General features: G+C 38.5%; 1 protein-coding gene across 1 annotated transcript in view; it reads left to right on the top strand.

Moving 5' to 3' along the window:
* Positions 1-17,896, top strand: part of TMEM131 (transmembrane protein 131) — a 259,254-nt gene that overhangs the window by 94,031 nt on the left and 147,327 nt on the right. Inside the window, exon 4 of the mRNA XM_066267786.1 lies at positions 11,079-11,147. Within this exon, the coding sequence (XP_066123883.1) occupies positions 11,079-11,147 (69 nt within the window). The remainder of the gene's footprint in view (positions 1-11,078; positions 11,148-17,896) is intronic.

Genomic DNA, 17,896 nt, shown 5'->3' with positions numbered 1-17,896 from the left:
CTTTCTCTCTATGAGAGTTGCACTCCAAAACCCTTAACTCTCTCTCTCTCTCTCTCCTCTCTTTTTTCTTCTTTTAGTGGTTCCCTCTTTTCTCTCTCTCTTTTCTCCCTCTATATTAGTTTCTTCCTTTCTCCTTTACGTCTCCTCTCATTCAAACCTCAATAACGAACAATATCTTATCTGGGACTCAATCTTATATTTGTGGCATTTTGGGGGGTTTTTACTTCACCTTTTTAACACACTAGCAGTGCTCCCATCCCTGGCTCTCCATTTTATCTAGTTCTTGTTCCACTAAATACAATAATAATTTTTTAATTTGTCCCCCTGTTTTCCTGTTTCCGTCTTATTCCTCTCATCATAACTCTTAGTCAACCAACACCTAAAAGCAAATCATTTTATCTTGACCCAAATTTTTTTCTTATTTGCTTTTTGTGCGTTCATATACCCTTTTATTTCTCTCTTTTTTTTTTTTTTTTTTGGCCCCTTTATTACTTCTCCCCAATTCAGGCCCTCCATTACAGGCATTGTTTGTTCTATTTAGTACAATATAATTCACAGTTCACCACAAGATTTTCTCAAGAAAGAGGTGAGAGGAGAGGAGAGGAAAAAAAGAGGGGGGGGAATAATTTCCTTTTTTAAAAAAAAATTTATTTCATTTAATTTTTCTTTATTTCATTATTAATTTTTTTTAAATCTTCGATTTTTTATTTTTTTTAACTTTATTAAATCTCATTAATACTATCAACAAAACCACCCTCAGATGCCATTAAGGAAGAGAAAATCGAATATCATGGATACAAAAGAAAGAGAGGTAACACAGATAGATGAGGAAAAATCTATGGAGAAAAAATTTAATATATTGGAAACCTTGGAGTTAAATGACAGAGAATTCAAGATAGAAATCCTAAAAATCCTCCGAGATATACAAGAAAACACAGAAAGGCAATTTAGGGAGCTCAGAAAACAACTCGACGAACACAAAGAATATATTTCCAAGGAAATTGAATCTATAAAAACAAAATAAACAGATGAAAAACTCAATTCACAAGCTGAAAAATGAGGTAACAAGCTTAGTTAATAGAACAGGCCAGATAGAAGAGAGGATTAGTGAAATAGAAGACAAGCAACTTGAGGCACAACAGAGAGAAGAAGAAACAGACTCAAAAATTTAAAAAAATGAGATAGCCCTACAAGAATTATCTGACTCCATCAGAAAGAATAACATAAGAATAATAGGTATATCAGAGGGAGAAGAGAGAGAAAATGGAATGGAGAACATACTCAAACAAATAATAGATGAGAACTTCCCAAGCCTGTGGAAAGAACTAAAGCCTCAAATTCAAGAACCAAACAGAACTCCGAGTTTTCTTAATGCCAACAAACCTACTCCAAGGCATATCATAATGAAATTGGCACAAACCAACGGCAAAGAAAAAATTCTCAAGGCAGCCAGGGAAAAGAAGAATACAACATATAAAGGAAGGCCCATTAGATTATCATCAGATTTCTCAGCAGAAACTCTACAAGCTAGAAGAGATTGGGCCCCAATATTTAAAGTCCTGAAAGAAAGGAACTTTCAGCCATGAATACTATACCCATCAAAGCTATCCTTCAAATATGAAGGAGAAATAAAAACATTCACAGATACAGAAAAGATGAGGGAATTTATCATCAGAAAACCCCCACTCCAGGAATTACTAAAAGGGGTTCTCCAATCAGATACAAAGAACAAAAAAAAAACCAACAAAGCCACAAGTAAAAGCTCCAAGAAGAACACAGTAAAACCAAATTTAAACTTTGACAACAACAAAAAGAAAGGGAAGGAGAGGATGGAGATTAACAGTAGCAAAGAACAATGGAGTGCAAAAGTACTCACAAAATAGTGCGCTACAATGAACAGGGTAGGAACCCTTTTCATTACTTAAAGGTAACCACCATTGAAAAAACCACCACAGAAGCACATGAGATAAAAAAGATAGCAACAGAGGAAAGATGTATGGAATAAAACCAAATAAAAACAAAAGATAGAAAAACGAAAGAGAAGGATCAAACAAGACACAAAACTAACAGAAAGCAATCTATAAAATGGCAATAGGGAAGTCACAAGTGTCAATAATTACACTAAATGTAAATGGATTAAACTCACCAATAAAAAGGCGTAGAGTAGCAGAATGGATTATAAAAGAAAATCCAACTGTATGCTGCCTACAGGAAACTTATCTAAGAAACAAGGATAAAAACAAATTCAAAGTGAAAGGCTGGAAAACAATACTCCAAGCAAATAACATCCAAAAAAAAGCAGGCGTAGCAATACTCATGTCTGATAATGCTGACTACAAGACAGGAAAAGTACTCAGAGACAAAAATGGCCATTTCATAATGGCTAAGGGGACACTGAATCAAGAAGACATAACAATTCTTAATATATATGCACCAAACCAATGAGCACCAAAATATATAAGACAGCTACTTATTGACCTTAAAACAAAAACTGACAAAAATACAATCATAGTTGGAGACCTCAATACACCGCTTACGGCTCTAGATCGGTCATCCAAACAGAGAATCAGCAAAAATATAGTGGCCTTAAACAAAACACTAGAGCACCTGGATATGATAGACATCTACAGGACATTTCATCCCAAGGTGACTGAGTATACATTTTTCTCCAGTGTACATGGATCATTCTCAAGAATTGACCATATGTTGGGCCACAAACACAACATCAGCCAATTCAGAAAAATCGAAGTTGTACCAAGCATATTTTCTGATCATAAAGCCTTGAAACTAGAATTCAACTGCAAAAAAGAGGAAAAAAACCCCACAAAAATGTGGAAACTAAACAACATATTTTTAAGAAATGAATGGGTCAAATAAATGCAGAGATCAAAAGATATATACAGACTAATGAGAATGACAATACCACATATCAGAATCTATGGGATGCAGCAAAAGCAGTGATAAGAGGGAAGTTCATATCACTTCAGGCATATATGAATAAACAAGAGAAAGCCCAAGTGAACCACTTAACTTCACATCTTAAAGAACTAGAAATAGAAGAACAAAAACAACCCAAAACCAGCCGAAGAAAGGAAATAATAAAAATCAGAGCAGAAATAAATGAAATAGAGAACAGAAAAACTATAGAAGAAATTAATAGAACAAGGAGCTTGTTCTTTGAAAAGATCAACAAAATTGACAAGCCCTTGGCAAGATTTACCAAGGAAAAAAGAGAAAGAAGTCATATAAACAAAATCCAAAATGAAAGAGGAGAAATCACCACAGACACCGTAGATATACAAAGAGTTATTGTAGAATACTATGAAAAACTTTATGCCACTAAATTCAACAACCTAGAAGAAATGGATAAATTCCTAGAACAATACAACCTTCCTAGACTGAGTCAAGAAGCAGAAAGCCTAAACAGGCCTATTAGTAGAGAAGAAATTGAAAAAACCATTAAAAGCCTCCCCAAAATAAGGTCCAGGCCCTGATGGCTATACCAGCGAATTTTCTCAAACATTCAAAGAAGACTTGGTTCCTATTCTACTCAAAGTCTTCCAAAAAATTGAAGAAGCAATACTTCCAAACACATTTTATGGGGCCAACATAACCCTCATACCAAAACCAGGCAAGGATGGCACAAAAAAAAGAAAACTACAGACCAATATCTCCAATGAATACAGATGCTAAAATAATAAACAAAATATTAATACTAGCAAATCGAATACAACAACATATTAAATACATAATACATCATGATCAAGTGGGATTCATCCCAGAATCTGAAGGATGGTTCAACATAGTAAAACAGTTAACGTAATACACCATATCAACAAAACAAAGAACAAAAACCCCATGACCTTATCAATAGACGCAGAAAAGGCATTTGATAAAATACAATACAATTTTATGTTTAAGACGTTCAACAAAATGGGTATAGAAGGAAAATATCTCAACATGATAAAGGCCATATATGAAAAACCATCAGCTAACATCATATTAAATGGCACTAAACTGAAGGCTTTCCCCCTTAAATCAGGAACAAGACAGGGTTGTCCACTCTCTCCACTCTTATTTAATGTGGTACTAGAGTTTCTAGCCAGAGCTATTAGACAAGACAAAGAAATAAAAGGCATCCATATCGGAAAAGAAGAAGTAAAGGTATCACTTTTTGTAGATGATATGATCCTATACATCGAAAACCCCAAAGAATCCACAAAAAGACTACTAGAAACAATAAGCCAATACAGTAAGGCCACAGGATACAAAATTAACATACAGTAGTCAATAGCCTTTCTATATGCCAACAATGAAACATTTGAGAACAAACTCAAAAGAATAATCCCCTTCACAATTGCAACAAAAAAAAATAAAATACTTAGGAATAAACATAACAAAGAATGTAAAGGACTTATATAATGAAAACTATAAACCATTTTTAAGGGAAATCGAAAAAGATATAATGAGATGGAAGAATATACCTTGTTCTTGGTTAGTAAGAATAAATATAGTCAAGATGGCCATATTACCGAAAGTAATATACAAATTTAATGCAATTCCCATCAAAATTCCAATGACATTTTTTAAAGAAATGGAGCAAAAAGTCATCAGATTTATATGGAACTATAAAAAACTTCGAATAGCCAAAGCAATCCTAAAGAAAAGAATGAAGCTGGGGGCATTACAATACCTGACTTCAAACTATATTATAGGGCCATGACAATCAAAACAGCATGGTATTGGCAGAAAAATAGACACTCAGACCAGTGGAAGAGAATAGAAGACCCAGAAATAAAACCACATATATATAGTCAAATAATTTTTGATAAAGGTGCCAACAACACACCGTTGAAAAGAAACACAGGAGAAAAGAAAGAAAACTGGAAAGCCACTTGCAAAAGAATGAAACTGGACTACAGTCTATCCCTGTGTACTAAAATTAACTCAAAATGGATCAAAGATCTAAACATAAGACCTGAAACAATTAAGTACATAGAAGAAGACATAGGGACTAAACTCATGGACCTGGGTTTTAAAGAGCATTTTATGAATTTGACTCCAATGGCAAGAGAAGTGACGGCAAAAAATAATGAATGGGACTACATCAGACTAAAAAGTTTTTGCTCAGCAACAGAAACTGATAACTAAATTAACAGACAGCGAACTAAATGGGAAATGATATTTTCAAACGACAGCTCAGATAAGGGCCTAATATCCAAAATATACAAAGAACTCAAAAAACTCAACAACAATCCAATAAAAAAAATGGGACGAGGACATGAACAGATACTTCTCCCAGGAAGAAATACAAATGGCCATCAGATATATGAAAAGACGCTTATCTTCGTTAGTTATTAGAGAAATGCAAATCAAAACTGCAATGAGATACCACCTCACACCTGTTAGATTAGCTATTAATAACAAGACAGGTAATAGCAAATGTTGGAGAGGCTGTGAAGAAAAGGGAACCCTCATCCACTGTTGGTAGGAATGTAAAGTAGTACAACCATTATGGAAGAAAGTATGGTGGTTCCTCAAAAAACTGAGAATAGAATTACCTTATGTCCCAGCAATCCCTCTACTGGGTGTATACCTCCAAAAGTCAGAGACATTGATTCATAAAGACACATGCAGCCCCATGTTCATTGCAGCATTGTTCACAGTGGCCAGGACATGGAAACAACCAAAAAGCCCGTCAATAGATGACTGGATAAAGAAGATGTGGCACATATTCACTATGGAATACTATTCAGCCATAAGAAATGATGACATTGGATCATTTACAGCAAAATGGTGGGATCTTGATAACATGATACAAAGTGAAATAAGTAAATCAGAAAAAACCAGGAACTGCATTATTCCATACGTAGGTGGGACATAAAAGTGAAACTAAGAGACATTGATAAGAGTGTGGTGGTTGGGGGGGGAGAGGGAGAGGGAAAGGGGGAGGGGGAAGGGCACAGAGAAAACTAGATAGAAGGTGACAGAGGACAATCTGACTTTGGGTGATGGGTATGCAACATAAGTGAACGACAAGATAACCTGGACTTGTTATCTTTGAATATATGTTTCCTGATTTATTGATGTCACGCCATTAAAAATAAAATTATTAAAAATAAAAAAATAAAATAAAGAAAGAAAGAAGATGTTGGTGGCCCACTAATCCTTCTTTAGTAAATATTGGACTAAAGAGTACCTTTTATTTAGGAAGTAACTGCCCCAAGGAAATGAAACTAATTTCGTAGTTTAAACATTTCCAAAGTTCCAAGAAGTCCTTGTTTGCTTCACTTGGGAGCTGGCTGCCTTGTTCTGACCTTACAGTACTCCAGGCAGTATAGGCTGTGTCCTGCTAGACTTCTTGTATCTCTCCAGTTGTTCCCTAGCTTGTCAGAAACTAGCTTTTATTCACCTCTTTATCCCCAAATAAACAGTTAAAAATTTAGTGCAAATGAAAACACTGTATTGAAACTTTCAAAACAAATATGATCACCGCTGAAAACATAAAGTCATGCATTATACTGTTATAATGTCTCAAATTCTATTTTTTTGACAGTGCCAAAGGGTATCATTATTCATATTGCTTCTTCCCCAGTTTATTTTTCAGCATTATGGGTTTGCAAACATTTGCTTTCTGTTGATAAAGCACTAAATAATGTCATGCCCTTTCTACATACCATAAATATAGTAGTAATTCTTGCAGTTGCAGATACATGACAGTACGTTATTGGAGTTTTGGTTTTGTTAAAGTAAGATTATACCAATTATACTCATACCAGCTTGTGTCATACCCACTCAGATATTAAGCTGTTCCTTAGATATACATCTGCTTTTGCTTTGTAAATATGCCCTTATTTATGAGCAGATTATCTCTTATAGATTGTTCCCTCTATCTCACATTCTGTGAGTATTCTGTAAATATCACAGTAACAATTGCTGGGCACTACTTCTGTGGAACTTTTTATGGGCAATCTTAGCCTACTCAGGGCATAAAAAAGGCAAAACCAGGCCTAAGGATTTGAAAGGAAGAAATAAATTGTTTTTACTTGCAGGTGATTTTTTTTACAGAGATAATCCAAGACAATAATTTTTTGGCAGCCCCATGTGGTGTTGGGAAAATCTAAGAGAATCTATATACAAACTACTTCAGTTAACTCACCAAAGTAACTGGGTATGGGATCAGTATACAGTAATCAATAACTTTTTCCATATAAAGCAAGAACCATGTACATCCAGCTGCCTACCTGACATCTCAATCAATTTTTTTTTTTATTATTATTTTTTTTCATTTTTCTGAAGCTGGAAACAGGGAGAGACAGTCAGACAGACTCCCGCATGCCCCCGACTGGGATCCACCCGGCACGCCCACCAGGGGGCGACGCTCTGCCCACCAGGGGGCGATGCTCTGCCCATCCTGGGCGTCGCCATGTTGCGACCCTCCTGGGTGTTGCCATATTGCGACCAGAGCCACTCTAGCGCCTGGGGCAGAGGCCACAGAGCCATCCCCAGCGCCCGGGCCATCTTTTGCTCCAATGGAGCCTTGGCTGCGGGAGGGGAAGAGAGAGACAGACAGGAAGGCGCGGCGGAGGGGTGGAGAAGCAAATGGGCGCTTCTCCTATGTGCCCTGGCCGGGAATCGAACCCGGGTCAATCAATTTTTTTATGGTTGAATTAGAGAGGAAGGGGGAAAGAGAGGAGAGAGAGAGACAGAAACATCAGTCTCTTCCTGTATGTGCACTGACCAGGGATCAAACCGGCAACTTTTGTGCTTGGGCCAACATTATCAACCAAGCTATCCAGCCAGGGCTGACATCTCCATCTAGATTAGATATCTCAAATTTAGGTGTCTAAAACAATATTCTTGATTAGCTACCCATCTTCCCTTCTTCACTGCTAACTCACTCCTTCCTGGTCATGACTGTGTGTCTAGTTTCTCCGGCCAAAATGTTAGAATCAATTCATCCTTGATTCTTCTCTTCTTTTTCTACATCCCACAATCAACCTGTCAGCATAACCTCTTGTCTCTAGCTTCTAAATATACAAGGTGGGGCAAAAGGAGTTTATAGTTGTGAGTACATGAAACAGAGTTTTTCTTCAATTGTTATTTATTATTGTATTACTTTTCATGTAAACCTACTTTTGCCACCCTGTAGTCATAAAATAGCTGCTTCTCACACCCTCCCTACCCTCACATAGACCATGGCTGTCATCCCATCTTGTCTGGACTATTGTACCCCTTCTCTACTTCCACTTTTGTGCTGCTGCAGTCAGCCAGAATTATCCTTTTCACACGTCAGATTATGATACTTCCTTGCCCAATAATACTGCAGAGGCTTTTCGTTACACTTAGAATACAATCCATACTCCTACATGGAGACCTGGCCTTTGTTCCTCTCTAATCCCTGTTCCTACCTCTTCCTCCCTGCACTTTAGCCGCATCAGCCTCCTGTTCCTCAGCATGCCAAGTACATTCTACTTTCTTTCCCTGCATCTCCACCACTAGGTCTTCGCTCCAATGACCCTCCTAGAGAATCCTTTGTGTTCCTTCTGTGTGTGATTTGTCTTTAAGTGTTACACATTATTGCCTGGTATGTTCCACTTTTGTCGTTCTTGTTGGAATGTAGTGCCATGAAAGCACTACTTTTGTTCCTGTAGCCCCAGCACTAGATAGCCCCATGGGATTCAGTATATTTGTGTTGAATTTATGGGGTGTGTACTTTTTTTACTTTGGAAACTTTAGATATTTCCATTTCTAACTAGGGGAGTAGACTCTGTTCTGTGAGAGAGAAAAAAGTATCTTAATCTCTTTTGTACAGTGTGCCCGTAAAGTCATGGTGCACTTTTGACAGATCACAGGAAAGCAACAAAAGACGATAGAAATGTGAAATTTGCACCAAATAAAAGGAAAACTCTCCCAGTTTCATACCTATTCAGTGCAGTTCGATGTGGGCTCACGCACAGATTTTTCAGGGCTCCTTAGGTGTAGCTATCCCGTATAGCCTCTACAGACTCGTCACTGACTGATGACCTACCAGAACGGGTTTCTCCACCAAATTGCGGGTTTCCTTCAACTGCTTATCCCACTGAGTAATATTATTCCTATGTGGTGGTGCTTTGTTATAAACGTGCCAATATTCACATTGCACTTTGGTCACAGATTCTAATTTAGTGTGCCACAGAACACACTGAGCTTTCCTCTGTACCGTCCACATCTCGACTGGCATGGCCAACGGCTGCTCCACTGTATACAGTGTTACGTCATCATCTGCGTAAGTGCACATGCTGCCACATCATCCTACAGAAACTGGGAGTTTTCCTTTTATTTGGTGCAGATTTCACATTTCTATTGTCTTTTGTTGCTTTCCTGTGACCGGTCAAAAGTGCGCCATGACTTTATGGACACACTGAATACCTAGCATTTAACAAATCAGTGTTTATATATAAATTGAATTATACATATTTGCTTCATACATATTTTCCCCTCATTGGATTAAGATTTTATGCAAATTTGGGTTTCACACCATTGAAACTGATGAACTGATCAGTGTCTTGTTTCTGAGGAGCCAGTGTCCTTGTTAAATCATATCTAAGAAGGGCAGAAATCAGGAGTGGATTCTGTACCTCTGCTACATATAGCAGCTGTCCTGTGAGGGATTATGCCTTCTTTGTCCCAGCATCTTTAATTTTGTTCTTTAGTGAAATAAAACCTTACATTCGGTGTTTTCCTCCATGCTTGTGTGTGTCATCTTTTCTGTTCACCATATGTAGGGGGATTATCAAGAAGCACATAGGATTGCTCTTCATTGGTAGAGCTAAAAATACCTTCAGACTTTATTACTTTTAGTTCAATTATTCCACTCCTTGGGTTATTTAATCTTTATAGAATTGAATTAAAGTTAAATTTCCTTATCTGGAATGTTCTTGTCTATTTCTAATGTATTTCCTCTATTTCTTCAATGAAATTACTGTATCATTTGAAGCTTGTGTTCTTGTGAATTATAGTGGTAATGGAAATAGTCACTTTACAGAATGGGTTTTGTTCTTACGTCATTTCTTAAAATGCAACAGAAAGATAAACATGGGCTATTTAGAAATTTAGTGGTGACTGAATTTCTGACTTCTTGGTATATAGACAGATGACTATAGGTATGTGGGCTCCTCACACCCCAGGTTATTTATACTTAGCATCACTGTTAATTTGTGGTAATGTCTAGGAGGTTTGCTATTCCGAAACCTGTTCTGGTGGGAAGTTATAATATTAAGTGGGATGATTAGAAATGATTCTCAAATATTTAGGCCAAAGTGTCATAGATCACTGTGTTGGAGACTCTCAGGTTAAAAAGATATTTCATTCTTGGAAATTTCTATCCCAAAATTAATTTTTGTTTAATTCCTTTGCCAGTCTAGTTATAATGTGATCATGATTATTATCTATGTATACAGACATACTATTTATTGTTCATTGTACATGCTTTGAAAAACTGAAGTGAAGCATATTAAGGTATATTATTATCAAGTATATCATCAAATAAGTTTCAGCATTCAGTCTACCTGAGCAGTTTCTGTTTTTGCATTACTTTTCAATAGGGAAAATACTCTAGGTATTTTTTCCCATTTTGTTAAAACACAACATTTATTGATTTTCTCTAATAAAGAAAATAATGTACATTCCTAATAGAACATTAGATTCCCCTTTTTTTGAAGGGGGGGGGAGAGAAATGAGGACTATCAACTCGTAGTTGCGGCACTTTAGTTGTTCATTGATTCTCTCTCATGCATGCCTTGACCTGGGACTCAGCCAAGCCAGAGACCCCTTGCTCAAACCATCAATCATGTATCATGTTGATGTTCCCATACTCAAGCGGAGACCCTGCGCTCAAGCCAGTGACCTCAGGGTTTCAAATCTGGGACCTCAGTGTCCCAGGTCTATGCTCTATCCACTGTGCCCCACTTGGTCAGGCTAGACTCCACTTTTCTCAAAGAACCTTTCTTGTGACAAAATTTAAGTGTCTGACTTTGATTTGGAGAAATAAGTTTTTTGAGGAATTGCTTCTTACACTGTTTTCTATTTACTTACAGTATATCTCTGTACCGGGGTAATTGCAGACCTCTACGATTTGAACCACCAATGTTGGATTTCCATGAACAGTAGGTTTAAAATGTTCAGACCATAGTTTTTCTTTACACTATTGCATGTACTTTATTCATGAACTTGTCTTGCCTTTTGCCTGTGTTTTCTGTGTGAGAAAGTTAATGTTCAAACATCAAGGAAACAAATGATGTTGAATCCAGTTTGCAAACAGGAAGTAATATTATGAACCTAACATAATATTAACTTTTGAAGTTTGAAAACTGCTTACATATTTGAACCTCTGTTTTAGAAAATCTTATCTTCAGAAGCAACATACAATTTATAGATTACCTTTTCTGATTGGCACTTTATTTTGTTTTATTTTTTAAATCATTCCTGTGGATATAAAGTACAAACTTTTATATATCATCAAACTAATAATATTATCACTAATTCAGAAGGGCAAACAAAAGCAAAGCCAAAGAAAGATAGGGTTCAGCCACAGTCTTGTTTCCTCAGCCTATACTTCTGGCTCACTGCCTACCTCTTGGTCTTAGGTTTTGTACATTGCAGATACACTAAGGGGAAAACAGGTCTTCACTCATATTTGGTTCCAGCCCGATTTAGCAGGTAGATAAAGAGAACATCTTAAAAGATATAACTACTAGAGTAGTGCCCCTCTGGTAAGTTAGAATGGATCAGAATAAAAACTGATACACTCCATTCTAAGACTGTGGCATGAATACAAGGGTGTATGAGCATATATGAGGGTGAGGACAGAGGAGATCAGTATACAGTACCCAAATATTTAGTCTAAAATAGTATTTTTACTTTGAAACACTTAGTAGTTACCATTCTAGAGAGATTGTTTCAAAAGCTATATTGAACTTTTTTCACTTATTTATTTTTTGCAAATTTCATGCAATGCTTGAAATGAACTTTTCTGGTACTGAATTGGAATAGGAAGTTCCTGTTCCAAATTGTCTATCTCTCAACTCTTTAGATAATGACCCACCCCCACAGAAGAAATTGAACTTTTTAAAATTTGTATCATAAAGCCGCCACATGGATATAAACAGAGGTTCCTAAATTTAGAACTTTTGACTGTAGGAAATCAGAGCGGCTGGGAATGAAGGAATTTGTCTATCATTTTTAGAGCTATGGTTCATTTTTATGAAACTTGAAAGTAGTTTTAGAAAAAAACAAAATGAAGTTGTACATTTTCACTGCAGAAAGTAAATTCTCATTGGGATAGAAAGTTGATTGCTAAAGAAAACGAGAGATGTTTTAGCAGATACCCTCTTCTAAAGTTGTGTGTTTATTTTTCTTTTTCACCCTCAGAAGCATAAAACAGTTGATTAAAATTTTCTCCTTTCCTGGCCGGTTGGCTCAGCGGTAGAGCGTCGGCCTGGCGTGTGGGGGACCCAGGTTCGATTCCCGGCCAGGGCACATAGGAGAAGCGCCCATTTGCTTCTCCACCCCCCACCCCCTCCTTCCTCTCTGTCTCTCTCTTCCCCTCCCGCAGCCGAGGCTCCATTGGAGCAAAGATGGCCCGGGCGCTGGGGATGGCTCCTTGGCCTCTGCCCCAGGCGCTAGAGTGGCTCTGGTTGCGGCAAAGGGACGCCCCAGAGGGGCAGAGCATCGCCCCCTGGTGGGCAGAGCGTCGCCCCTGGTGGGTGTGCCGGGTGGATCCCGGTCGGGCGCATGCGGGAGTCTGACTGTCTCTCCCCGTTTCCAGCTTCAGAAAAATACAAAAAATACAAAAAAAAAAACCCAAAAAAAAACTAAAAGAAAAATTTTCTCCTTCATTGACTACTTTTCTTTTTACCTCCAGAAATCTCTCTTCTCTCTTAAATGAATATTATTAAGTGGAAAAATAATCAGATTAGAATACCTTAGTATAGAATAGTTCATCTTCATGCCTGTTAGTCACCATCTTCTTCCCCAATTTTGTTGATACAAACCCTGTTTTTTTTTCAGTTATCCAGAACTTAAGAAAAGTGACCCTTTTCCCAGCTCAGAAGTAAATACTGATTAATCTACATCAATTGTAATAATCCCATTCTTATTTGTGATCAATTCAGGGGTGGACTTGACCCCATTCTACTCAACAGTGTGAGGTCTGATCTACTAAAGCAGCGGTTCTCAACCTGTGGGTCGCGACCCCGGTGGGGGTCGCGACCCACAGGTTGAGAACCGCTGCACTAAAGGATTTCTGGGGGAGGGTTCTTTTTTCTTTTTTCCACTCTAAAAAATATATAGATTGATACAATAAAAAGATACATACCTCTTCTGTGCTAGATATTGTCTGCATGTGATCCCTGGGGTGCTATGGCAATCATCTTGTAATCAAAAGTACTAGCCTGAGGATAAAGACAGCAGAGTTTGTGTGACAGCAGGGTAAAAATGGAAAGAACCTCTACCCTTGACCTTGACCGTATTATCAGACTACCGAATTAATCAACCCTGAACCGGCCCAACTTCAGGTCTTTTTGTTAAGTGACACTTTCTGGTCTTGTTTTCTTGATCTGATGTAGAGTACATGGCCATGCTGACCTGTTCCTCCCTCAACTCTTTCTCTGCCTCTGCCCTATTAACCACTCTTTTTTCCTCCTGTGTCTAAGGCTCTGTTTTCAATCTCTCTCAGGGTTCTGCTCCTCTGTCTAACCCCTAACTGTGGTTGCTTCTGTTTCCTCGGCCCTTTTCTATCAACTCCACACTTTCACACATTTGGTGTTGGACTGTGGTTTTCCAGGCTGTATCCCTTCAAGAGCCCCATCGTTATCCTTGCATCCCCAGCAACACCTTAACCTCAGTGTATTCTGCTCCTGCTTCTGTATTTTATTCTCTGAATGGTGCCAGCCAGTCACCAAAGCCTGAGTCCTGAGGCTTCCTGGATTCCTCCCTTTTCCTCAGACCACCCCATCTCCTTTTCCACCAAATCCATTACCAGAATTCTATCACTTTTTCATGTATGCTCCTCTGGAATCTTCACTGCTCATCCTTCTCCTCTTAATTCAGGCCTTCATCATTTTTCTTTTTTTTTTTTTCCTTCTTTTCCAAGTGAGAGAAGGGGAGATAGAAGAGAAACTCCCACCCCACATGCACCCTGACTGGGATCTACCCAGCAGCACCCATATAGGGCCAATGCTCACCACCAAGCTATTTTTAGCACCTGAGGCAGAAGCTCCACAGAGCCATCCTCAGTGCCTAGGGCTGGTGCACTCAAACCAATTGAGCTATGGCTGTGGGAGGGGAAGAGAGAGAGAAGACAGAAGGGGAGCGAGATGGTTGCTTTCCTCTGTGCCATGACTGATAATCGAACCCATGACATCCCCACGCCAGGCCAACATTCAATTACTGAGCCAGCTGGCCAGGGCCACATTTCTTATGTATACTGTAACCACATGCCTGTCATTTTCCAATTTATGATCTCCTATCCACAGAGAACTTTCTTTACTATCAAAATCTGATCTTATCATTTCCTGCACTCTTCCCCCCAATATTCTTTCATGGTTTTCTCATGTCTTCAGGATAAATGCTAAATGTCTTAACATCAGATCGGTCCTTTACCTTTTATATATGCCACCCCACCTTAAAGTGACATCCATGGAGAACTACTTACCATGTTTTGAAACACCTGATCTTTCTAAGCTCTAGGCATATTATACGTACTTTAAGAATCTCCTAAATGAAAATAATTTTTCAGAAGTTTTTATATAGTCAAAAGGTATAAAGAACAGATGATGAATGTACTGTTAAACCAAATTGTATAATGACCATCTTTTTGTTGATTTTGAATCATTTGAAATTGGCAGATATAGTGACATTTTATTCCTATATTCTTCAGCACACATTTGCATGTATATGGACAATTTACATAACTGCAGTGCCATTACTGGTACTGTAAGACAATTAATAATTACAAAGTGCCTTTAATTTCTCTGCATTGGTCTGCACTATAGTTGTTTGGTTCTAAGGGCTAGAAATCTCTCTGAAACTAGTTGAGCCAAAAATGAGCATATGGGAAGGAACACTGAGGACCATAATATGAAAGGAAGATCAGAGATGCAGTTGGGACCTGGGGACAACAGGATCCAGTTATCCCGTGCCACCAGGACTCCTCTGTGTGTTAATTCTGCCTCTCTGCATTGGTTTATTCTCCCCACTGCTAGTATTTCTTTCCTGTAGTGACAACAGATTCACTGACTGCTCTTTAGACTCACATTCTATAGCCTCCCTTCATCAGGGAAGAACAGCTTCTTTTTCTTTAGTTTGAAAAAGCTCAAGAGTAGTGCAGTGATCACCTTGGCTTAAATCAGATGTCTATGCCGCCAGTCAGTCAAGGAGGCTGTTTGGTAATGGATGTATCTTCCAAGTGTTGTCTCTGTGTTTTGCCCAAAGAAGAATCCATACAGTGGGCAACTACTCCAGTTGAAATAAGTATAACCTTCTTGACCTGCTGAATCCTTAATGACCTTCAGTGTTATAGGGTATAGCTGTCCTCTGTGATGTGGGCCTTCCCTAGCCTGCCCAACAGAGATGGAAACCGCATTGTTTCTGTTCCTGTGGGGTTGTGTTCACCCACAGAGGTGGGATGGATACCCACCCAAAATTTGGTCCAGTTGGCAAGACTGATGACATCACATGCACAGATAGCCAGAGGGTATGAAAAAGTTTATTATACTCACACAGTGAAACTTTCTGGGGAGAGCTAGGTGGGCTCCTAAGCAGGACTGAAAAAGGGCTTGAAGGAGCAGAGAAAGGAGACTCACTTGACTTTGACTGTGGTTTGGGAGTGAGGCCAGGGTTGGCTTGCATGTTTTGAACTTCACACTAGATCCAAGAGGGGAATTGTACAGGCTTTCTTACCAGCTTGCCCAGATATGAAAGAACATTTAGGGCTTGAAACTGTCAGTGATCAAATATCAGGCATGTAGATAGGCCCTGGCCAGTTTGCTCAGTGGATAGAGCATCGTCCCTACATGGGGACCTCCCGTTTCAATCCTGGTCACGGCACGCAGAAGAAGTGACGATCTACTTCCTTCCCTTCTCTCTCCCTTCTCTCTCTTCTCCTCCCACAGCCGGTGGCTCAGTTATTTTGAGCATTGGCCCTAGGCACTGAGAATAGCTCAGTTGATTTGAGCATCTGCCCCAGATAGGGGTTGCCAGGTTGATCTGGTTGGGGTGCATGAGGGAGTCTCTCTGTATCTCCTCTCCTCTCACTTTAAAAACAAAAACAAAAACATGGAGTTAGCTGCCTGGAAAGGTGGCACGAAATGAGGCTGGAGAGCCTGGCAGGGCAACTAGGTTATTGGGGTATGTTAAGGGTGTTGCTCTTAGTCATAAGAGCAGGGAAGCTCTCCCAAATAACTCTTCTTAGTTCATTTGTATGCTATTAGATAGTGTTGTGGGAGACAAAAACATTCATTTCAATAAGAATAAACTCTTGACAAAAAACAAACATGGAGTTAGAGTCTTTACTACTCATGAATGACATATTCTACTGCTTTCTGCACTTAATCTCTGATTGTTTTGATACCGGCTGCCCTACCAGGCCAGGCTGTTGAGATAAATATACATCGTTTCTCTTTGTATCGCTGACACATATTTCACATGTAACATTTATATACAGTACATTAAGTACAACAAGATTGCTGGTTTCTTTAGCTTTAGTTAGATTAGGTTTACATTTTCAAGTGTTTTTGCTGAACTACATAAATATTATATTTACTATACCTTTTCTTCTTGATCCAGCAGTATACTGATTTAATGACCATTCTCTACATGTTTCATTGGCTTGATATGTATAGCAATTAATTTAGGACTTCAGAAGCGTCCTTCACAGAACAGTCTCTTATATTTTTTCCAGAAATTTTAAGTGGAGTTGTCATTGCTCACTACCTTGACTGTTGCACTGAAGCTTGTCTTAGGTGTTCTGTGAACCTTTTCTACTGCTTGTCGTATTTACTAAACTAGAAGTCGCTCTTGATTTTAAAACACCCTTGTAGTATCTGGAAGAACTTCAAGTTGGATGGGATTTAACACTTCAGGTTGTGTCTGGTTGCCATGTGGGACCTTCAAGAGGGTTTCAGGCTCTTTAGCCAAGGAAGCAGCACTAGCTCCCTGGCCACTTTCTAGACCCTACCCCCACCCCATGGACTGGCTCTTTCATTACTCTGGTCATTTCCACTGCCCTCTAGAACTCTCACAGTAAATTACTCAAATTAACTTTTGTCAAAAATGGCTTTCTTTGTTTTCATCGATTTGGTTTAAACTTATTCTTTAATTCAACCCTTGTCCCCTTTTCCTCTCCCCTTCTCTTCCTTTCCTCCACACCCCCACCTTTCTTCACCAGGTAGCTGAAACAATCTGAGCACAGCCATCTTTTCTCTTCTCCTACCCCCTTCGGTTGTTCATGCCAGTGTGGTTAAATATCTTCTTTTTCCATAACTCCTTTTTTCAGACATTTATTGCAGACTGTAAAAGATGCTTTGGGTGGAAACTTGGTATATTGAGTTCTTCGGTTTATATAATAATTAAGGGCAGAAAATCTTGATTTCAAATCCAGAGCTTAAAGTGGAGACTTTTGAATAGCTTAAAGAAAATGGGAATTGAATAGAGTCGCTAAAAGTGGAAGTCTTTATTGTCAAGTTAAATTCAGTTCATAAAAGGCATTTCTCTCTCACCACCTTTTGTATTCCAAGAAAATCAAGTAGGCCCTTTTTTTTTAAAGGCATGTTTGGTGCATTTTAGCCTTTCAGTTTCTACTGTTCCACCAACACCCCAGTTTAACCCTCAATCTAAAATGTGTTTAAGAAGTCGG

The sequence above is a fragment of the Saccopteryx bilineata genome, chromosome 3 (assembly GCF_036850765.1).
Source record: "Saccopteryx bilineata isolate mSacBil1 chromosome 3, mSacBil1_pri_phased_curated, whole genome shotgun sequence".
NCBI classification, from domain to species: domain Eukaryota; kingdom Metazoa; phylum Chordata; class Mammalia; order Chiroptera; family Emballonuridae; genus Saccopteryx; species Saccopteryx bilineata.
This window is presented reverse-complemented; position numbering and strand designations above follow the sequence as displayed.